This window comes from Dipodomys merriami, unplaced genomic scaffold (genome assembly GCF_024711535.1).
Source record: "Dipodomys merriami isolate MVZ:Mamm:240054 unplaced genomic scaffold, mDipMer1.0.p SCAF_90, whole genome shotgun sequence".
NCBI classification, from domain to species: domain Eukaryota; kingdom Metazoa; phylum Chordata; class Mammalia; order Rodentia; family Heteromyidae; genus Dipodomys; species Dipodomys merriami.
Window position 1 is genome coordinate 2,581,678 of NW_027206513.1, and position 23,893 is coordinate 2,605,570.

A 23,893-nucleotide genomic window follows, 5' to 3' on the forward strand; every position below is an offset into this window, starting at 1 on the left:
TTTCTCCAAGTTTCCCCCTCCTGTTTCTGTCCACAAGCTACATCCTTCTTTTCCACATAGTGTAATGAATAGCATGATTGCAGCCCTTCTTTCCTTGAAAAAAAAATTCTAGTTCTTGGTGTGCAAGGAAGCATACTAATAGGCTACTATTATCGTTAAGGATGTAAGGATAGAGACAGTGAATGTAACATAATGGAAGAGGGAATTTGTGCTATTTTGAGAGATTACTGAAAGTCAGAAGATTGAGATGATCTCAGAAGGGTTAGAAGGTATTATGTGTATTTTGGTCTTGGGGCTTGAACTCAGAGCCTGAGTGTTGTTTCTGAGCTTTTTCTCTCAAGGCTAGTGCTCTACCACTTTGAGCCACAGCACCACTCCCAGTCTTTTGGTAGTTAATTGGAGATAAGAGTCTCATAGACTTTCCTGCCCAGGCTGGCTTCAAATTGTGATCCTCATATCTAGGATTATAAGTGTGAGCCACTGGCTCCTAGCTTGATGTTTGCTTTTGTATGTGGTTTTCTATCTCCTCTTTAGGGAGCCTAAAGAGAAGACTGATGATGGGGAGGAATCCACTCTTCAATAGCCAGGACAAACTGTGTCACATGGAGTAGGAGGAAAGAAAGAGGGGATAGAAAATGAGAAGGTGGGATGTGCCTAGTTTGGGCTGGCCTTGGGAAGATTCATTAACATAATGGGACAGTTTTATTCCCCTATGGGACTGCTAGAAACATAATACCTTAAGAAATTTGAGGATCTGGGAGCTGGTGGCTCATGCTTATAATCCTAGCTACACAGGAGGCTGAGATCTGAGGGTTGCAGTTTAAAGTTAGCTGCAGCAGGAAAGTCCTTGAGACTCTTTTTTTTTTTTTTTTTTGGGTCCAGTCGTGGGGCCTAAACTCTGGGCCTGGACGCTGTCCTTCAGCTCTTCAGCTCAAGGCTAGCACTCTACCACTTGAGCCACAGCGCCACTTCTGGCTTTTTTTTTTTCTTTTTGCTTATGTGGTGCTGAGGAATCGAACCCAGGGCCTCAGGCATGCATGGCAAGCGCTCTACCACTGAGGCACTTTCCCAGCCCCTTGAGACTCTTATCTCCACAAAACTACTCAGAAAAAGCTGGAAGTGGCACTGTGCCTCAAGTTGTAGAGCTCTAGCCTTGAGCACAGAGAGGCTCAGGGACACTGCCTAGGCCCTGAGTTCAAGCACCAGGACTGGCAAAAAAAAAAAAAAAAAGGAAATTTGAGAGTTGTAGGAGTGGCTTGGTTGGTAGAGCACTAGCCAGTAAACCAAAGTGTCAGGTATGGAGTTTGAGTCTTGGTCTCACACTAAAAAAATATTTAAATGATTTAGCCTATATATAGTTGGCCTTCAGCACCTGCAAGTTCTACATCCATGGATTTTGCTTACATGGCTACAACCAACTGTAGATCAGAGTAGTAGGAAAACAGATTCTGTATTGAACCATGTAGACTCATTTTTCTTGTCACTGCTACCTAAACAATACAGTATACCAACTCTTATACATCATTTATATTAAGTTAAAAGTAATCAGAGGTGTTGTAAGCAACTCTGGATAAGCAAATACTCTGCCATAAGGGACTTAAGCATTCATTGATTTTTTCATACCTGTTTGATGAGGTGTATTGGGCCTGGAACTAAGTTCCTCACTGATCCTGTAGTATGGATGTACTTAGACTCATTTCTCTCTTTCCTTTTTCTTTTTCCTTTTGTTGTTGTTGTTATTGTTATTATTAGATAGGGTCTTGCTATGTTGCCCAGCCTAGCCTTCAACTTGAGATCCTCCTGCCTAGCCTCCTAAGTAACTATTCCCAGTCTCACTCATTTCTGACAATGTTATCAAATTTCCTCCTTCCTCAGCTGTTTTTCCCCCTTTTTTAGCCAGTACTGGGGCTTGAATTCAGGGAGTAAGCGCTATACCTGAGGGTTTTTTTTTTCTACCACTTGAGCCATAGTTCCACTTCTAGCTCTTTGTGGTTAATTAGAAATAAGAGTCTCATGGACTTTCCTGCCCAGGCTGGCTTTGATCATAGATCTTAGCTTCCTGAATAGCTAGGATTATAGGGATGTGCCATCAGCTCCCAGCCCTCAACTCAATTATTGTAAAACATTTAAATAAAACCGAATGTTTCAAATTATTAGGATAAAATATATGAATAGTGATAATAGTAAACATACAGTAGTAATATAGGGGGAACCTGTAGATATGTAAGAGGTGAGGAACACTGAATATGAGAACCTTTTTCTTCTGTCCTTTTTTTTTTTTTTAATTTAATTTTATTTTATTTGTGAACATACTGTACAGAGGAGTTACAATTACATGGGCAGGATAATGCGTACATTTCTTACCAAGCATTGCAGCCTCCTCCTTTGTTTACCCTTCACATCCCTTCCCAGCCTCCCCCCTCCCCCCCAATCCCAATCCTTCTCCTTCCCCCCCCTCCCCCCGCACCGACGTTGTAAAGCTCGTTTTGGACATGACAACTTGTACTTCTCATTGTTGCAACAGGTCCACCTGTATCCTTAAACAACTGGTTTTTCCCCATCTCCTCCACAAGTTATACTGACATCAAATATAGTGAAAGCAGGGGTTATACTGTGGGGGAGGGACATACAAAGCAACAAAGAGATAATCTTATAAATGCGTTAGAAACACATGCATGAAAGAAAAAAACATTAAAATACACATCTAAGGGTTCATTTTCCTGACATCACATTATCTGACCTTTTCCGCTTGACTCATACATATACTAGATATTGCAAATAAGGGAAACCATGGGACCTATGTTTCTTTGGGCCTGGCTTACTTCACTTAATATAATTTTTTCCAAAGTTTTTCCATTTCCTAACAAATGGGGCAATGTCATTCTTTCTGATGGAGGCATAGAATTCCATTGTGTATATATACCACATTTTCTTGATCCATTCATCTACTGAGAGGCATCTGGGTTGGTTCTATATCTTAGCTATGGTAAATAATGCTGCAATAAATATAGTTGTGCTGGTAGCTTTAGTGTGGATCTTCTGTCCTTTTGAATTGGGTAGGATGATAAAAAAATGAAAGCAGTATCTATCCTTCCATTGCCTAGCATTCTTTAGTCTGTTTTTTCTATTTGTATTTTTTTTTATAAGTAACCCAAATGTGGCTCACTCTGTAATCCTAGCTACTCAAAAGATTGAGATCTGAGGATCATGGTTCAAAGCCAGCCTGGGCAGGAAAGTCTGTGACACTCTTAGCTCTAATCACCAAAAAGCCAGAATTGGAGCTGCGGCTCAAATGGTAGAGTCCTGCCCTTGAGCAAAAGAAGCTTAGGGACAGTGCCAGACAGGACAGGGACAGACCTGCAGATCAAGCCCCAGGACTGACACACACACATATACAAAAAAAAAAAAAAAGAGTAACCCAATTCAGTTACCAAAAAATTGCTCTAAAATATGGTGAACAAAGCTGGAAGTGTGGCTTAAATAGTAGCATGCTTGCCTATAAAGCACAAGACTGAGTTCACACCTCAGTACTGCCCCCCAAAAAATGAAGTGAGCAGTTGTGACTAGATCTTATATAGCAATTTATTTAAAATAACAGGATTTTCCCCATCATTTCAGGATGTTGTAGCCAAGACACAGAGGGATGGCTTTCATATCTTTATTGTTTCTATTAAAACGGACCAAACAACTGCCAGCTGGAATCTGAATGGTATGGCTAACCTACATGCATATTGCCGATGGTCTGCATTTTCTGTGTTCTGTACTTTTTGTCCTTTATCTGAATTTTTTATTGTCTGTTAGAAGCATGTCTTTAAACATTGATTTATGTTGTAAATTTATTTTGAGGACTTAAAGCTTTATGCTTACCTAAATACTCATATTTCTTTCTTTTTTTCATCAATCCTAGGGCTTGAGCTCAGGGCCTGGGTGTTTTGCTCAAGGACAGTGTTCTACATTTAAGCCACAGCTCCACTTCCAGGTTTTTTTTGGCAGTTTAGTGGAGATAAGAGCCTCACAAAAAGAAAAGGAAAGAAAAAAAAGAGATTCACAGCCAGGCATCGGTGGCTCATACCTGTAATCCTAGCTACTTAGAAGGATCTTAGGATCACAGTTCAAAGCCAGCCCAAGCCGGAACGTCTATGAGACTTATCCAATTAACTACCAAAAAGCTGGAGATGGCATTGTTTCTCAAAGTGGTAGAGCACTAGCCTTGAGCATAAGAGACAGTGCTTAGGCCCTAAGATCAAGCCCCAGAACCAGCAAAAAAAAAAAAAAAAAAAAAAAAAAAGCTCACAGACTTTCCTGTCTGGACTGAAAACCATGATCCTTAGATCTCAGCCTTCTAAGTAGTTAGGAAAACAGGCATAAGCCACCAGCACTATCATTAATGGATTGGAAATGTTATTGTTAAGTGGAGAAAATTTTGAAAAATTTATTTCTTCAATTGAGAAAAAAACTTTGTGATTAAATTTTCAATTTCAGATTTTGCAGTGGAACATAAAATTTCTTATTTTGCTAATATGTAGAAATGTGTAGGCCACATCTTACTTGTATTTGAAGTGAATTATCTTCTCTGTTTGTTGAAAATGGCCATCAGGAGATTTAAAGATTTGAAATTATCTGTCTGTAGCTTAGGAGTCAAGTAGCATGTCTCTCAGCTGTGGCTTCCAGTGTGTGTAGCTCTTCATCAATGTGCCTCATTAAGCCTTAGTTCCATAATGTCTACAACAGTAGGCTCAATAAGCACTTTTCAAAGAGATGAATGCTTTTACAGATTCCAGAATTTGGCTGATGTTTTTCAGATGGCTGTCCACTGGGCCAACAGTAGCTATAAATAGTCTGTGACCATCTTAGCTATGTGTTTTACTGCTCTGATTCAGCCACTGTGGTCATGGAAGGGAAAATGATGCTTTGCCTTTGAGGAAGTACTTAGGCCACTAGGGGGATTTAGGGACAGAAATTCTTGGGGTAAACAGGCATTACTACAGAGGAGACTTGGAGCAAGTGTACTGCAGGTCTCACAAAGGGAAGCTGCTGATGTTGGCTGCTCTGGAGGTGTGAAGTAGGTCTTTGTCAGGGGCCTTGCCATCATCCTGTTTGTTACCTAATTGTCTTAGACTGTTGTGTGCTGCCATAACAGACTATATAATACTATGTAATGAAGAATTCAAATGTATTTTCTCACAGTTTTGGTAGGTTACCTGCATCTTACGGGTGCCATGTCTGTTTCCAGAATGATGCCCTGAACTCTGTCCTTACATTGCAGAAAGGATGGAAAAGCAAAAGAGGAAAAGTGCTGGGTCCTAATGGTGACGTCTAACCCTCTAGTGAGGCATTAATACATTCATGAGGAGCTCCTCAAAAGGCCCTACTTCTTTTTTGTGGTGCTGAGGATCAAACTTAGGGATTCTTGTATATTAGACAGTGCTCTGCTACAGAGCTACATCTCTAGCCTGAAGCCTTACTCCTCAGTACACCACTGTGGGGATTAAGGTTTTTTGTTTGTTTGTTGTTTTTTTTTTGTGCCAGTCCTGGGGCTTAAACTCAGGGCCTTGGGCACTTTCCCTGAGCTTTTGTTCTCAAGGCTAGTACTTTACCACTTGAATCAGAGGTCTACCTATGGCTTTTTGGTAGTTAATTGGAGATGAGTCTCATGGACTTTCCTGCCCAAGCTGGCTTTAAACTGCGATCTTAAGATCTCAACCTCCCTAGAAGCTTGGATTACAGATGTGAGCCACTGCTGCCCAGTGGGATTAACTTCTTTAAAAAAATTTTTTTTTATGTTAGTCCTGGGGCTTGAACTCAGGGCCTGGATATTGTCCCTGAGCCTTTTTTTTTTTTTTTTTTTGGTGTTTATTTGGAGATAAAAGTCTCACAGAATTTCCTGCCAGGGCTGGCTTTGAACTGCGATCTTCAGATCTTAACTTTGTGAGAAGCTGCTTGATTATAGCCTGATGCCTATGATTCACCATCACCCAGCTTTGGTATTATGTTTTAACACATGAATTTTGGTAGCATCTAGACCATAGCACTGACTTGCATGCACCCTTTTCATTCTCAGGTTTTGTGTCTTTTCCACTGATAGGCAATTTTAGGTTCCCACTAATTAGTAAGGCTTGCTTGTCTTGCATTGGATTTGTCTTCTGAGACAAAACTGAAACCAGATATATGTGTTGTGTGCCCTGTCCCAAGTGTCATTGACAAAGATAAGGCCCTCTGAGACATCAGTGACCATCAGCTAGGTGACCATTCCGAGGTCTAGACTGGTAATCAGCAGTACTTTGCATTTGTATTTGATACTTTTGTTTTTTGGCGTTTTTTTGTTTGATTTTTGTTGGTCACAGGGCTTGACCTCTGGGCCAAGGCGCTGTCCCTGGTCTTTTCAGCTCAAGGCCTGCTCTACCACTTGAGCCACAGCACCACTTCCGGTTTTCTGAGTGGTTAATTGGAGATAAGAGTCTCACAGACTTTCCTACCCAGGCTGGCTTTGAACTACAATCCTCAGATCTCAACCTCCTGAGTAGCTAGGATTACAGGCATGAGCCACTGGTGCCTGGCTTGTATTTGAAACCGTTTTTCATAGTGACATATGTAAAAGTGAAGGTATCTTGGTAAGATTATATGTGCACAGGTAAAAATTCAATATTTAATAGCACAGTTTGTCTCTGTGGAGCTTTCTGGAAAATAAGCTTATACTTAAAGACTTAAGAAGGATTAATTATTAATTAGCTCATTGTTCCTTTTCTGTCCCTTTCTGTTGCTGTCACTAGTTTCTCTTTCTATGATGGGGCCTCATGGATATATCTCTGCATCAGATTGGCCTCTAATGATTGTGAGTATTATTTGTATTTTTCCCCTTTTTAAAGTAATGAACTTTGTGTACTAAATAGGAAATTTAAAGCTTCTGAAGAGCTAGGTGTTAGAAAAATGGAGGAGAAAGAAACAGGCCAGTCTCAGTCTCAACAGGCTAGCTCTGTTTATTGAGGTATAGCGGCAACGCGGCAACCTTCCTGGGAATGGAGGTGGGGTTGGAGTTAGGCTTTTATGGGGTCTAATCAAGGAAACAGAAGTTACTGAAAAGGCTATTGTGGCTAGGGAGGTGGGGACTTTCAGTTAGGCTCACAATGGAATGTTGATGGCCAGACTTAGGTCAGATTGCCCTGCCTGTACATCAAGCATGTCCATGCATACCTGGGGTTTTGCCTGACTTGGGATAATAAGGTGGGAGGAGGGTCAACCCTTAAAATTCCATCTTTAGATACATAAAAAGATTGGGCCAAGAGGGAAGAGATAAATCATTTGCTGGGTAGTACTAATCCCTCAATATCTAATGCTTTGATATACCCTCTATATCTGGTTCTAGAGTGACTGGAATTGGATACTTAAATGTAGAAATGCCAACTTTCAAATGATCAGAATATTTAATTGACTAGAATTTCTTCTCTTCCTGCAGTTTTATATGGTGATGTGTATTGTTTATATATTATATGGTGTGCTCTGGCTGACGTGGTCTGCCTGTTACTGGAAAGATATATTAAGAATACAATTTTGGATTGCAGCTGTGATTTTCCTAGGAATGCTTGAAAAAGCAATTTTTTATACAGAATACCAAAACATCAACAGCACTGGATTGTCAAGTAAGTTTTGTCTCAAAAATGTAATAATAGTCCAAGAAGAGAGTGTCAGAATAGGACCCATTGGGACTAGCATATGTTCTCTTCATTTTCTGTTTTCCCTCTTATAATGTACCCTTCATTTTTCTTCCTAGAAAAAGAAAATTCCCATTCTCTAAGGTTCAAAAATAACACAAGGTTCTGGGTAGGGATATTTCCAGTAAGGTCAGTCCCTTGAACAGCTCTCCTTTTCTTTTTTCAATCTTATTTTCCCTTTTTTGCTGAAAAAGAAAAGGAAGATGATTTGGCTCCAGTGCGTAAAATTCAGTGGTACTACCCATAGTCTCCATTTGCTCTTGACCCTCCTTTCAGTCCTATAAGAACTTTATATATCCAGGGGATGCATCACCACTGTTCACACAGGGAGGACTACACATGTGTGCCCCAGACTGCTGCTAGAAAGTAGATTGCAAAAAGGCCAGCAAAATAAAGGTTCATTTCTACCACTGAAAGGGAGATAAGTTTAAAGGGTTGAAAATGCTTCAGAATATACTCAAGTGGTCAGTTGCAAATGATCTTGGTATAGATAGAATTATGTCCCTTATTTTATTTTTAGACATACCAGAAAGAAAAAGTGAATTGGAATATAAATAAAACTAATACAAATAAAACTAATTTGTGGTCATGTGGATAATTGAAGTACATAGAATTTATTATACTGGTTTGTGTTGAAGATTTTCCCAAATAAAAAGATTAAAAGGGCATGTACAGAAGGATAAAGAAGGAAATGAAGTAGGGCTCAAGTGGTAGAATACCAGCCTTGAATGAAAAGCCAAATGAGAGTGCAAGGCCCTGAGTTTAAGTCCCAGTACACACAGAGACACATCCACAGAGATATACAAAGGGGATAAAGAAAGGGCCAAAGATTGTATGCTAGAGGTATTACTACCACATAAGTTTTATCAGGTGCATGTTCACATTAGCTCTAAATCAGGTAATGATGAAGAGGTTGGGTCTGCTGATTAGGCTGAAGCATGGTTGAATGTCAGTGAAGGCAAGCTCATTTCTGTGAGCTATGATGATCTCTAGAGAGTGCAGAGGTGAGAGCAGCAAGCCTGAGATCCAGGAAGAGACTCCATCCTCAGGGAATCTATGTTCTCCATCTGAGATGGCATCAGAGGTTTGGAAGTGAAATCCCGTGGCTTTGAAAAATCCTGTCCTGTAAAAGTTGCACAAAAGTTGGCTGATACCTTTTTGATCTTCCCAAAAGGAATTCTGTAAAATGAACTGCCTTGGCTCAGTATTGATCCCGGAAGGCTAGAATTTAGAAAAACCATCAGAGCCGGGCGCTGGTGGCTCACGCCTGTAATCCCTATTCAGGAGGCTGAGATCTGAGGATCATGCTTCAAAGCCAGCCCGGGCAGGAAAGTCCGTGAGAGACTCTTATCTCTAATAAACCACTAGAAAACCAGAAATGGCACTGTAGCTCAAGTGGTAGAGTGCTCGCCTTGAGCTGACGAGCGCAGGGACAGCGCCCAAGCCTAGAGTTCAAGCCCCACGACCAAAACAAAAAACAAACAAACAAAAACATCAGAAGGACCAGTAGTAGGTTGTGTCAGACTAATTCCTCTTATTGCTAGATTTGCAGTTAAGAAAATATAGCAAATGTAGGATAGCTATATTTCTTTGAGATTTGACAGGATGGTCACAACAGGGTACCAGAAGCTGAAATCTGGCTGAGTAACTACTTCTGCAGTCAATTTTTAAAATGTATCCATATTGGGCTGGGAAGTTGGCTCAGTGGTAGAGCGCTTGCCTTGCATGCCTGAGGCCCTGGGTTCGATTCCTCAGCACCACATAAGCAAAAAGAAAAACGCCTGAAGTGGCGCTGTGGCTCAAGTAGTAGAGTGCTAGCCTTGAGCTGAAGAGCTGAGGGACAGCACTCAGGCCCAGAGTTCAGGCCCCACGACTGGACCCAAAAAAAAAAAAAATAAATAAATAAAATGTATCCATATGTAAAGAGTTCATGCAGTTAGCTAGCCACTCATCAGTCCTAACTGTTTAGACCTGTGCAGTCCATTATGGTACCACGAGCCACCTACTATTAAAATTTTCAAATAAATTATTTAATTAATAATTCATTCCCTAAGTTATGCTAGCTGTTGTTTAGGAGTCTGAAAAAGCACAAAAAGTGGCCACAGTTTACTATATCCATCTATAATTATAGAAAGTTCTTTTGGGTAGCACTGGTTTGAAGCAGTGGTTCTTAGTCTCTAGATGCATGCATATTGGCATTCCTTGAAGAATTTTAACACGTGCCAGGTGGGTCATATCTGTAAATTCTAGTTACTCAGGAGGCCATATCAGAGGATCTAGGTTTAAAGCCAGCCCAGGCAGGAAAGACCATGAGACTCTTATCTCCAATTATTTAAAAAAAAAAAAAAAGCCAGCAGTGAAGCTGTGATTCAAGTGGTAGAGCACTAGCTTAGAGACAGACCAGTAACAAACAAAAAAAAACAACAAAAAAAATGTTTTAACACATGATTCTTGTCAGTGATTCAGACAGGGGTATATCTAGCAATTAGGCCAGATTAGAAGCTTCCCAAGTAATCCTAATGTGCATCTAAAGTTGAGAACTATTGGGGTAGGAGGCATTTATGGGGTTTTTATTACAGATTTTAGACCTGTTGCCATTTTATCCTTGTGAGCCTGCTGGTTTTTTCAGCTTACACTTAATATGTACCTATATATGTGGAGAGCTTTCTCCTCAGTGTTTTAGATGTTGTGAAACTATCAGGAGTTACAGATACTTAAGGGCCTAGAAAAGAATCATTTTTAAAAATAGAATTTTCTAACCTGAAGCTACATAGTGGGATACAGAGAGATTTGATATCCTAAGTGGAAAGGTGAAATTTAGGGGGCATGATCTTGAACTTGGGGTTGAAATGCAAATTGTAGGAATATTGATGGGAAAGTTTGAGAAAGGGTTTGTTTGATGGCAGACAAACTCAAGATAGATGATAATAGGATATTCACCTCCAGTGGCTCCTGAAATCTTAGATTACTGAAGGAGCAGTCACTGAGCAGAAATTGGGAATCCTGCTTTGTGGGTTAGGCTGTACCAGAAAGATCACATTCATGTTACTTCAGCAGAGGTATATACATCCAAGACCCAGCAGCTCAGGGATTTTAAAATATGGCCATTTCTGCCGGGTGCTGGTGGCTCACGCCTGTAATCCTAGCTACTCAGGAGGCAGAGATCTGAGGATCACTGTTCATAGCTACTCTGGGCAGGAAAGTCCGTGAGACTCTTATCTCCAATAAACCACCAGAAAACCAGAAGTGGCATGTCGCTCGAGAGATAGAGCTTTAGCCTTGAGCTGAAGAGCTGAGGGACAGCACCCAGGCCCAGAGTTCAAACCCCACGACTGGAAAAAAAATTTTTTTCTCAACTTGTGTGATCTTAAACCCCTTCTTCATTTTACATTCTGCACTCGTTGGCAGAACTCACCCAGTGATTTTCTCCTAAACTCTTTTTTTTTTTTTGTCAGTTGTGGGGCTTGAACTCTGGGCCTGGGCACTGTCCCTCAGCTCTTCAGCTCAAGGCGAGCGCTCTACCACGTGAGCTACAGCGCCACTTCCAGTTTTCTGGTGGTTTATTGGAGATAGGAGTCTCACGGTCTCTCCTGCCCGGGCTAGCTTTGAACCGCGATCCTCAGATCTCAGCCTCCTGAGTAGCTAGGATTACAGGCGTGAGCCACCAGCGCCCGGCTCTCCTAAACTCTTACATCCTGTCAAAATGACTCTTCTGAGTCCATATATCTGTAATCACCTACATTTTCTAACTGCTTTCCAACTTCTCAACCTCCATGAGAGACAGATGGAACTCAGTCTTTCTTCCCTGTTGCTTGACTGTGTAATGTACCCCAGTAGCATAGCCACTAAACTTTCTTGCTACCTTCTTTCCTTCCCCTTAGTCATTTGTCAGAGACTTAGGGTTTCTTGCAGACAAGAGTTGAAAGCCATATGAAATGAAAGCAATAGGTAAATTGGCAGCTTTTTTTTTTCTTTAAAGATAATAGGAAAGTTTGTTAGAAGAGGAACTTATAACACAGAAAGAGAGCATGTAGCATGTACATGCCATGGAGAAGATAGGATTTTAGCCACAGCTGGTTTGATCCAGTATCTATTGCCTGTTTCTCTCCATCACTACTCTGATTGTCTGACCTGGGTTTCTGAAATACCCTGTTAGGCATTTGTTTCCCCCACTCTTAGTCTTATTTTCTCTAAGCCATTTTAGGTAGGACCATCTTAATAAAAGTCATTATTTTATTCCAGTAACCAGCAACCTTTTTCTATAAAGGTCATGTAATAAATATTCTTGGCTTTGAAGACCATATGGTATCCATTGTATTTAACTACTCAGCACTGCTGTTGTAGTATAAAAGCAGCCACAAACAACTGGTAAACAAATAGGCAATAAAACTTCATTTATAAAGTAGATACAGGGCCAGAATTAGTCCCTGGGCTGTAGTACTAATCCCCCCTTTATTCTTCGGTTTAGTATTACTGTCTTCCCATTACTGTTAACATCCCAAATCCCACATGAATAATCCCACCCTGTTGACCATGTTCTTGTCTTGACATCTGACATTGCTCTTTACTGCAGATATAACAAACTACATATTACAACATACATGCTTTTCCTCTTTTCTCCATGTTTTTGCATGGACCATTGCATTTGCTTTGCTCTTTCCTTTCCCCAAATATTTAGCTTCAATTTGGCCTTCAGTCCTGACTTAGGTGTCACTTTCAGTAAGTTTTTCAAGACCATCTTTCACCTCTTCCCCCTAGTCTTGAGATTACTTTACCCATCTCTTAACCATACGGAATTCTTACTTGGCCTAACCAGAGTACAAGGATCAAAGTGTCTCTTTTACTTTTATATCTACACAGTAGGAACATAACAAATATGTTTGTTATATCACACAAGGTAGGTAAGCTTCTTAACACTGATGTGAGCATTTTAGATGAATAGGTATCAAAGGCTTCCTGGAGAAAGGAGAACTGCAAAGGACATTAGGGCTTTCAAATGAACAGCAAGAAAAGGGATGCAGTTTATCGTGAAGGCGAAGAATAAAAACGTTGTTAGGAGAAAGCTTTCCCCAGTAGAGCTGGTCAGATGTGGAGTCAATTCTTCGAGGAGTGTGACTTTCTCTTTACATCAATTGGATTAAATGACTTTTAAATCTAATATAGTAGCCAATAGTGTGAGTTTAGAATCTAATACGTAATTTGCATTGGTTAGAAGATCTCCATATGTATGTACAGTAAATTATATTATTTTTCTTCCCCTCAGCCCAAGGTTTATTGATATTTGCGGAGTTGATATCTGCGGTTAAAAGGACATTGGCTCGTCTCCTTGTGATCATTGTGAGCTTGGGCTATGGCATTGTGAAGTAAGTATTAGTGCATTGGAAAGATAACCAGGTCTCCAGTTTAGTGATTCAGTAGGTCTGCATAATGACTTTTATGAAACTTGAAATTTCTTAATGTCATAATACAAATGCCTAATAGATTTTTAAAGTTTTAATTTTATTGTCAAGGTAATGCACAGAGGGGGGGTGATAGATAGTCACATAAGTAATGTAGTGAGTACATTTCTTGTCTCACTTGTTACCCCCTCCCTCATTTTTATCCCTCTTTAGGTTTTTATATTTTATTTTACCTTAAAGATTTTGAATTCTTGAAGTTGAAACCATTTTTGTTTTTTAGACAGTACATTTAAAAATGTTTAATTAAATACATATCAGCAAGGTTTTCAAATAAAGCCTGCCTTTACTCACTGGGCATGAAAATGTGAGAACCTTTTTGTCTTTACCCTCTTCCTTTTCAGACCACTGTTCTTCACAAAGAGCTTCTGATTTCTAGAAGCTAAAGCCTTCAGACAAGACCGCTTTAAGACATAGAAATCATCCTTGGACTTCTAGTTTCCCTGCTCAGCCCTTCACTCAGAGCCTTCCTTCACTGTCTTTGTCCTTAGCACTTTATGTACCTATGTGGCTGATCCTGAGCTCCCTTCCCCACCTTTCGTGCCCTCAACCTTCACCTTATCTCAACTGCTGATTCTTGTGTTTTTTTCATAGTCTCAGTTTTAGATTATATATTTTTCATCTATCATCCTCTATTTCCTTTATCTACTAGGTCAACTCAGTTGTTTTTCATCCTGGTGTGGCCTCTGGTATTTGCCAGGATCACCAAGTAGTCTGGAATAATGCTTCTCACTCTTGATAAATCAGCTTTTTATCTACTTTGGGACTTACATCTCAGAGGAAAATTTGCCTGAGAACATTGGACCACACTGCCTAGCCTCACTCCATGGCTTTCCTCTTAATTCATGGCTTGACCTACTCCCATAATAATTGGTTTGGAACCATTTGCAGGAAACTCCTATAACATGAGTTTCACTCCCTGGTGGCCATTCTCTCAGCTCGTTGCTTCTTCTGTCTTTAAAAGCAAAGCCTCCCTGAGCTTCATATATTCTGCCTCATTTCTCTTCCGCCTGTGCAGCATTACTGTCTGTAACCTATTTTAGTGAGTTCTTACTGTCTTTGCTTCATTGAAACTGCTCTTGTCAGCTCATCATGACCTCCCCTTACCTAGTTGTATGGACCTGCTCAACTTTGATCCAAGTGCCTGCTAGCAGCTTCAGTCATGGCACCTGGTTTTGCTTGGTTTCCAGCTCATTTAATATTATGCTCTCACATCCCTGGCTACTCCTTCCCAGCCTCTAGTAAACCTTCTTTATCTTCTGAGCCCAAACCTTGAAGTGCCCCTGCCTGAGGCCTCAGGCCTCTGCTTTGTGATTTGTACTCCAAGGCCCTATCATACATATCCATGACTGTAACTTTAGAATGTACCCAGAATGAGCCCTTTCCATCCTGTTTGCAGTCCTTAATGTCTTGTTTGCAGTTGCTACCCTGCTCAAGCCACTGGGCTTGAAGTGGTCCTGCCTGGACCACTTCAGTTGTCTCTTCACTAGTTTCCCTGCTTCTTCCTTTGGTAGCCAAACACCAGTGGCCGAGATGATCCTTTAAAAATCAGTTCTCACTACTTCACTGCTCATATGTTGTCCAATTCCTTTCTGTGCTATTGTGACCACTTGCTCCATCCTGCTAACTTTCTAGTTCCTGTGAGCCCTTCCCCTGAGCAGGCAGGACTTGCCTTCTCATTTCCTTGAGGTCTATTATCATCTCCAAGGAGCATGTCCTGTTCAGGATTTCTAACAGTACATACCACCTGTCACTCCATTTTTGCCGTTTTTATAAGACCACTTAATATGTGATATGTGCATTGGTATTTATTGTCTGCTTCTTCTGCACCAAGATTTGATTCCTATGGAGGCCTCTTGCTTAGTAATCTTTCTGTACTTTATTAGCCTGGTTATGAACCCCAGGTTGTAGTGTTATAAAAGCAATAGGAGAGCAAGCTGGTGGGGAAGGGCACAATGCATTTTACAAAGTGAGAACTTTTTTGCAATTTGTGGTTCTGATAATAAAGAGTCAGCATTTAGAGTCAGCAAATGAGGTGAATAGCCTTAATCATGAACTATGAACATCAGTTTAATCTGTTTTACAATGACTGTTTTAAGTATGTTCTCAAAACCAGTTTTTTCTTCAAATTACTCTGAGAAGTTTGTTTGTGCCAGCACTAGAGTATGAACTCAGGACCTGGCTGCTGTCCTGAGCATTTTTGCTCGAGGCTGACACTCTACCACTTGAGCCACTTCTGGCTTTTTTTCTTTTTTCTTTTCCTGTGGTTAATTGGAGATAAGACTCTCACAGATTTTTCTGCCCAAGCTGGCCTCAAACCACAATCCTTAGATCCCAGCCTCCTGAGTAGCTAGTATTATAGATGTGAGCCACTAGCACCTCAGCTGGCTTCAAATCACAATCCTCAGATCCTAGCCTCCTGAGTACCTAGGATTTTAGACATGAATCACCAGCACCCAACAAAAGAGAGTTATGTATTTTAAAATATATGTGTAAAAAAAAAAAGTGGAGCTATGGTTCAAGTGGTAGAGCAACAGCCTTAAACAAAACAAAACAAACTCAGCTCCAGGCCCTGAATTCAAGCCCAGGATTAGCACACAAAATAACTAACTAACTAAATAAATAAATAGCTTTAAAATAAAATTATTTTGTTTGTATATGTAAAACATATAAGTAAAACATTTTACTTAGATAAATACTGAGATTACATATATATATGCAATTCATATCATATATAATTTGATTTCCCTTCTGCTTTCAAATTGTTAATATAAAACCATTTTTCCATTTTCATAACATTTTCATTTTTCTTATATTTTTATTATCTTTAACTAGTTGTACAAAGAAGTTGTCATTCAATAAATCAGTTTATAAATACAATGTATGTTGAGTGACACCCCTTTCATCATTTTCCTCATCCTTCCCAAACCAATTCCTCCTCAATTTTCTTAATTTCATAGAACATGCATTGAATATTATGACTACATTCTCTCCCCCTTCCTCTCTTTATTAGTCTATATTCCCTGCCCTTGACCTCAGTTTCCTGGTATTCATTTTCTTGATTTCTCCCCTGTAAATACCATACTTTAGTTAATATACAAACTCATATTTTAAGAGTCAGAAATGTAGTCTAGTGCTTCTCACACCTGTAATCCTAATTACTCATGAGGCTGAAATCTGAGGATCCCAGTTTGAAACCAGCAAAGGCAAGAACGCTCATGAAACTCTTATCCACAATTAATTACCAAAAAAGCCAGAAGTGGAACTTGGCTCAAAGGTAGAGGGCTGTCTTTGAGCACAAATGCTCAGGGTCAGTGCCCAGAACCTGAGTTCAAGACCCAGGACTGGTGCCAAAATTCAAAAATGTTATTTTAGGCTAGGTATAGTATTTCATGCCTATAATCCCAGCTACTCAGGAAGCAGAGATCAGAATGATCAAGGTTCAAAGCCTGAGGAAAAATCTCATGAGGCCCCATCTCAATCCAAAAGAGCTGGGACATAGTTCAAGTGACAGTGATGAGTACCTGCCTAGAAAGCACAGAGGCCTAAATTCAAGTCCCAGTTCTACCAAAAATAAGACAAGTAAATGCTACTTGTTATGTTCATTATATGTCTTGAACTTCAGCAAAGACCTTGGTGGTCTCAGATATTTTTCTTCCTAGGTATCTGTACAGGTTTGGGTCCTAGTGGAAGACCTGGTGCTCCCAGGCCTGATTCTCCTGGGTACACAGAGTACACTGACTCCTATGAAGAATCCCAGAGACATGAGTACACTGATTGGATTAGACAGTACCTTCTTTGGTATTGGAAATGTTGCCTTTTTTTTTTTTTTAACTTATTAGTATGCATTCTAGTGACTCCTGTTTTGTCTGTGTCCTCTTATTCTCTCCAGGCCCCGTTTAGGAACAGTCATGCACCGAGTGGTTGGACTGGGACTGCTTTACTTGATCTTTGCAGCTATTGAAGGTGTAATGAGAGTCATTGGGGTAAAAACTGTATTAATTACTCTACCATACCTTTTTGTTATTGGTGTGAAAGTGATTTTACTTTATAATTCTTAAAATGATACTTTAAAGATAAAAATTTAAGGGAAAAGACCTAATACGAGCCTTATTCTGTGATATATTTCTATTTTGTTTTAAAATACTTCCTGAAGGAAAAGGCTAGATAGAACATTCCTAAAATGAAATGATAGATTGTGACAGATATAGTCATATTGTCCCAGGATTAGCTCCATTCAGAAATGTGCGTATTCTATTTTCTTTTTTTTTTTGTCAGTCATGGGGCTTGAACTGTGGGCCAAGGCGCTGTCCCTCAGCTCTTCAGCTCAAGGCGAGCACTCTACCACTTGAGCCAAAGTGCCACTTAATTGGAGATAACAGTTTCACAGACTTTCCTACCTGGGTTGGCTTTGAACCGAAATCCTAAGATCTCAGCCTCCTGAGTAACTGGGATTACAGGCATGAGCCTCTGGTGCCCGGCTGCATATTATTCTTTTAAAGAACATTGCTTCTGTCCTTACAATCTATGCATACCTTCCTTAATCTTGGATTTAAAAGCATATGTTCAAAACAGAAAGTTAAAAAGATTAAATGTGAATCATATCCTTTAGGCATGTAAACATTACATTTAATACTCTCACTTCTTGAGGACTTGCTATTTAGGGGATTCAGAAGACCCTACTATTAGAGTTGTCAGCAGGTAACATTCAGGTGAAGAAGAACTGGTAATATTAGCAGCAATATTTTACTCTCTAGCGAAGCATTATTGTCAGTGAAGACCCCTAGATTCCTAGCTTTAGATTTTCTTAGTAAGCGGTTGAGGATGGAATGATTAGGAACCTTTCTATAGCTAAGGATGGTAGTACACATCTGTCTATTATCCCAGCTACTCAGAGGTATTAGGCAAAGATAGGAGGATCAAAATCCTAGGCCAGTCTGGGTAAAAAGCACAAAAACCTATCTGAAAAACAAACTAAGAAAAGCGAAAAGGATTGGGGTCATGGCTTATTTGGTAGAGTGTTTGCCTAGTAAGTGTTATCCCTTGAATTCTGTTTTTAAAAACCCAAAAATTTATTGTATGTTACTTGATTCAAAGAATCTTGTCATTTTACCCAGTGCTTTTTAGATTAGATGTATAAGTAAGGTAGTTAATCTGTATGCTTCCATATAAATTTATTTCACATCCCTTGATCTGACCCTTAAAGCAAGACATTTATTTAGTATTGTTGTAAAGCAGACCTTTTTCTATTGTTCTTGATACATCTTTCATGCTGTGTATTGTGTACCTGGTCATTTAATCTTTGAGCATATTTAGTTTTACCTTTATAAAATGAAGAACCAAATACATAAACACACATATGTATTTCATAATGAATCTTTGTTGAAAAGAAAATGGAAAAAATAAATGCCCCCCATATAAATGTAGCACATGCATTATAACTGTTTTAAATATCACTATCAGCATAAATACCTAATTTCCAGTTTATGCCCTTCCACACAGCCCCCTTCCCTTATTTTGCTTTTTGCTTGCTTTTGGTGTGTATGTCCCTTTACAATAAGTTCAGGGGAAGCTAGGAGCTCATTTAAGTACTAGCCCTGGCTTTAGGTGGTATGAAGAGGGAGGAGGTTGAAATGGTTCGCCCAAGTGAAATGGGAGGCATGATGCTTTCTATTTGACAGTCTATAACAGTTTTACACTGTGATATAAATAATAATTTGACTTAACATGAAGTAAGTTGGAGCAAGTTAACATTTGCTGTTGCCAAAACAGAAGTTTTGTGTACTAAACAAATCTCTTAAGAAATGAAATATTTACAAGTGGCACTGTGGCTCAATTGGTAGAGTGCTAGCCTTGAGCACAGAGGCTCAGGGACAGCACCCAGGCTCTGAGTTCAAGCCCCACAACCGACAAACAAAAGAAAAAAATGAAATATTAAAGTAATGAAATAAGCTAAATTGTGTTTCTTCATGACATCATAATTGCTATGCTGTAATGGAACTTACATATTCAGATTTTTTCCCCCAATTTTATTTTTCAGGGTTCTAAGCACTTAGCTGTTGTTTTGGGAGACATTATTTTGGCAGTTATTGACTCCATTTTTGTATGGTTCATATCCTTTACTCTGTCCTTCAAGAATAGTTATTTGTATCATGAAAATCAGATTTTTAAAAATTTATAATAATGATAGAATGAAATATAAAATGATGATGTGTGAGTAGAGGGAAGAGAGACAGTATTCTAGCATAAAAATCAGGAAAGACTTAACAGAGATAGCAACATTTAAATTGAGACAGATATGACAAATAGGAGCTTACTAGGAAGAGAATTGGGAGAAAGGCATTCTGGGGAAAATGGAGAAGAATGAACAGTTGGAAGCATGAAACTATAAAGGGATAGTGGCAGAATTCCAAGGAGAGCTTTCTTGGAGCCAAGAGAATCATGTACATGGGGCCACAAGGGAAAGTCCCTTCTGAAGGAAGAGCACAGAAAACAAATGAGGCTTCAAGTGAGTAGCATGATGAACTCTATGGTTGAAAGAATCAGATGATAGAAGAAAATGACTTGAAAAAGAGATTAGAGGCAAGAAGTCTTACTAGACTAAGGAGTTATTTGCCGCTGTCTAAAGCAGAATGAGGGGTTAGAAATGGTGTAGGGAAAATGAGGAAAGTGTAATTGCTAGACATGTTTGAAATGGTTGCTCCATTGGGATTTCTAGGCAGCGCTGCCATTCTTATGCAATGAATTTAGAGGAGAGGCTATAATGGACTAGATTTGGATATCCTAGGGCTAGGACACTTACATGAAAAATGGAGTTGGAGATTAAAGCCTTGGTTTGCAAGAGGGTTGGAATAGTTGATGAAGGTCAGGAGGAAGTTTTAACGGTGAAGAGGCTGGAGAACATATAGACTAGCCCATAGTGGTGCCTTATGGGGAGAAAGACATATCTGGGAGGAACAGCTGGTTAAGGGAGCTGAAAGAGCCAGAAACTGCCATTGTGGCAGAGAAAGAGTTGGGGAGATTAAGAGGTGATTGCCAACAGTGGCCAGTGCTTCAGAAAGCTGGTCTTGCCTAAGGCCAGAGGCCAAGATAGCCAGGAACAGAACAGATCTGTGAAGGTGGAGGGTCCCAGGCATGTTGGCAGCAGCAGGAATTTCAGAGGCAAATGGCAACTGGGTCCTCCAGAGGCATCTCAATGACTCATTGGTGGCACTAGTGAAAATGAAAAATTGTAGAGAAAATGTGGCTTGGTTAGAACAGAATATAGATGTTCCCGAACATAATTTTTATGCTTCTTCTGTATGTGTCCTTATCAGAATTCTTTCCTATTAGATAGATTTCATATCTGTGTCCTTTCATTTTCACTGTTTTTTTTGCTATCTTTATTGTTTGACATTGAATTTTCTTTTATGCTTTCCTTTATTCTTTTGTTGTTGTTGTTGTTGTTGGTTGTGGGGCTTGAACCCTTGGCCTGGGCACTATCCCTGAGCTCTTCAGCTTAAAGCGAGTGTGCTGCCACTTGAGCCACAGCACCTCTTCTGGTTTTCTGGTGGTTAATTAGAGATAAGAGTCTCACAGACTTTCCTGCGTGGGCTGGCTTTGAACCGTGATCCTCAGATCTCAGCCTCCTGAGTAGTTAGGATTGCAGGTGTGAGCCACCAGCACCTGGCCCTTTATTCTTTTACATTTTCTCATCTATGTGCCATACAGAAAGGGCCAGAGGGCTTGAACTTACCTGAATATCCTCTCCATAGGAAAAGTCTCCATTTTTGCAGGCCTAGCAAATGCAGCACTGCTGAGGGACTTCTTAGAGTCTCATGTGGTTTGTTTTCTAAGCCTGACCTTCCCTTTTTGCTTTTTTTCTTTTGGCAGCATTGGGGGTTGAACTCAGGACCTCACACTTGCTAGGCAGGTGCTCTCCTACTTGAGCCATACTTCCAGCCCCTTTTTCTATTGGTTATTTTCAATATAGTGTCTCATTTCCAGGCCAGCCTTGCCTGTGATCCTCCTCCTTATGTTACCCCATGTTGCTGGGAATGACAGGCATATGCCACTGCTCCCAGTCACTGTGTTTTTCCTATAGCTGGGATAATAGGTATAGGTCACTGTGCTGGGGCATTGCCTAGGCTGGCCTTAAACTGTGATTCCTAATCCCAAATTGGTAGGATCACAGGCTTGAGCCACTGTGTCTAGCCCATGTATTCCTTAAAAAACTTACGAATTCCTAGTATCCTTCCAGTTAAAAAAATTTTTTTTTGATACTGGTGATTGAACCCAGGGCGATACACATGCTAGGCAAGTGCTATACCACTGAGCTACATTCCTAGGCACAAACAGAATTTTAATTTACTGTCATTACTCTTCAGAGAAGTAGTTCTGAACTATATTTGAACTAAGATCCAAAATGAGAAAAGCCTTTGAAAAATCTGATGAAAAATGTAGAGCCTCCTTTTACAAAGCATACCTCACACAGGAGTCATTAAAATTTCCTGAATTAGGTCTAGAATACGGCTTAGTAGTAGAGTGATTTTCTAGCATGCATGAAATCCTGAGTTCGATTCTTCAGTACCACATAAACAGAAAAAGTTGGAAGCAGCTCTGTGGCTCAAGTGGTAGAGTGCTAGTGTTAAGCAAAAGAAGCTCAGGAACAGTGCGTAGGCCCAGAGTTCAAGCTGCAGGACTGGCAAATAAAATAAATAAATAAAATTCTGACTCATGCATGGGTCCATTCAGAATCTGAGAAGCATAGTTATAAATAATACCTGATTTTAAAAGTTAATTCTGACTGAACTTGCTTTAAAAGCTTGCTGTATTTATATTCGCAGCTATTAGTTTAGATTTAGAGTCCAGCTTTACTGAATCAAATGATAGGTAAATAAATCTCCTCTTTCCAAAAGTAATATACTTAACTTCTTCGTGTAACCTTTCACTCTTCTACACTAGAAAATATGTAAAGATACCATGTAAGCAGTACACCAGCTCTGTGCCGGGCTAAGTTCTGCTTGACTGCACAGCATGTTAGGGTACACACTGTCTTGAGGAAAGGACAAGAGGAGTAAACACACCTGGAATTGGGAGGGTAGAGGTTGATTCGAATCTCTAGATTTTACTGCCTTACTTTATTTCCTGTATTTAGAAAGTGAGTCTGAGCAATCTATTCAATTTGGATTGTCTCTTCTTGCAAATTGTTTATTGCTTGAAATTTTGACCAGTAAAAAAATTAAATTAAAAAAAATTTTTGGAGCTAGGCACCGGTGGCTCATGCCTGTAGTCCTAGCTACTCAGGAGGCTGAGATCTGAGGATCACAGTTCAAAGCCAGCCCGGGCAAGAAAGTCTGTGAAACTCTTTTTTTTTTTTTTTGTCGGTTGTGGGGCTTGACTCTGGGCCTAGGCGCTGTCCCTCAGCTCTTCAGCTCAAGGCGAGCGCTCTACCACTTGAGCTACAGCGCCACTTCCGATTTTCTGGTAGTTTATTGGAGATAGGAGTCTCACGGTCTCTCCTGCCCGGGCTGGCTTTGAACCGCAATCCTCAGATCTCAGCCTCCTGAGTAGCTAGGATTACAGGCGTGAGCCACCAGCACCCGGCTGTGAAACTCTTATCTCCAGTAAACCACCAGAAAACCAGAAGTGGCGCTGTAGCTCAAGTGGTAGATCGCTACCCTTGACCTGAAGAGCTGAGGGACAGCGCTCAGGCCCAGAGTTCAAGCACCACGACTGACCAAAGAAAAAAAAATTTTTTTGACCAGTAATTGAGCTGTACACTTTGCATTTTGAAAGAATTTCTAGTATTCTTTGCCTTGGTGATTTGTAGATATGTATTTTAAAGATTTCTTTTTAAGTATCCTCATTGTAGTTCGTAGAAAAAACATCCAGTGATACACTGCAGAAAATTCCAGAGGAGCTGCTCCATCTTCTCTACAATTCTTTGGCATCTGAATTCTCCCATTGTGTGGCAGCCTTAACTTTAGGACATTCCAGTACATAATGAGCCAAATTGGTGTGAGAAGATAAGGAAAGCACAATGAAATATGTGGTTTACTTAAAATAGTCATGAAGAAAACTAGAAAGTAAAATTATCTTGTTTAATGTTTCATGGTGGGAGAAAGAAAATCTAGTTTCCATTTCCACTTGAACTTGAATTTGTGGGGTTTACCTTCAAGTTTGGTAAGTTTTGATTAAAGTAAAAAAAGTCCCATTTTCTGTAGGAAAACAAACCAAGTTTCTAAGTGATTACAAATGACAAGCAAAAAAATTTTAAAAAAGGACTATTGTAGATATAATGAGAATTTGATAATGACCCTACCTTCTCTGACTTCAGTAAACGTAATGTTTAAGTATAGCCAATCCTGTAAGAATCTTAACTCTATAATAAAGTATTAGAAGAAATTAGCCTGAAAAATTCAAAGGCTGTAATGTTTGTCATGTCCCCACCCTTCCTACTTATTTGTTGGTTTCTGTCTTTTTTGCTTTTTAATTTGTATTGCTGTTTTGCTGCAGGCGAATGATTCTGATCTTGTTCTTCTGGCCAGCCTCCCCCTGTCGCTCCTTGACTCTGGCTTGTGCTGGTGGATATCCTTTCTTACTACAGTAGTTCCTGCCATTCTCTTCTCACTGCAACCCTGGGATGAAGCAAGCTTTTCTAATGCTTTCCTTTAAGAGGTTGGGGGTACAAGGGTGGAGGGGGGATGTGTGTGTGGGGGCAGGGGATGGTTTAAACATCACCTAACT

General features: G+C 39.9%; 1 protein-coding gene across 3 annotated transcripts in view; it reads left to right on the top strand.

Moving 5' to 3' along the window:
• Window positions 1-23,893, top strand: part of Tmem87b (transmembrane protein 87B) — a 65,420-nt gene that overhangs the window by 17,471 nt on the left and 24,056 nt on the right. For 2 of the 3 annotated variants that reach the window (XM_070013278.1, XM_070013279.1), the window contains exons 6-11: window positions 3,619-3,709; window positions 6,771-6,832; window positions 7,454-7,637; window positions 12,973-13,072; window positions 17,058-17,151; window positions 19,206-19,276. In XM_070013278.1, coding sequence (XP_069869379.1) covers window positions 3,619-3,709; window positions 6,771-6,832; window positions 7,454-7,637; window positions 12,973-13,072; window positions 17,058-17,151; window positions 19,206-19,276 — 602 coding nt within the window. Of the gene's footprint in view, window positions 1-3,618; window positions 3,710-6,770; window positions 6,833-7,453; window positions 7,638-12,972; window positions 13,073-17,057; window positions 17,152-19,205; window positions 19,277-23,662; window positions 23,735-23,893 lie in introns of all 3 variants that reach the window. The other variant, XM_070013280.1, reaches the window with a different exon arrangement.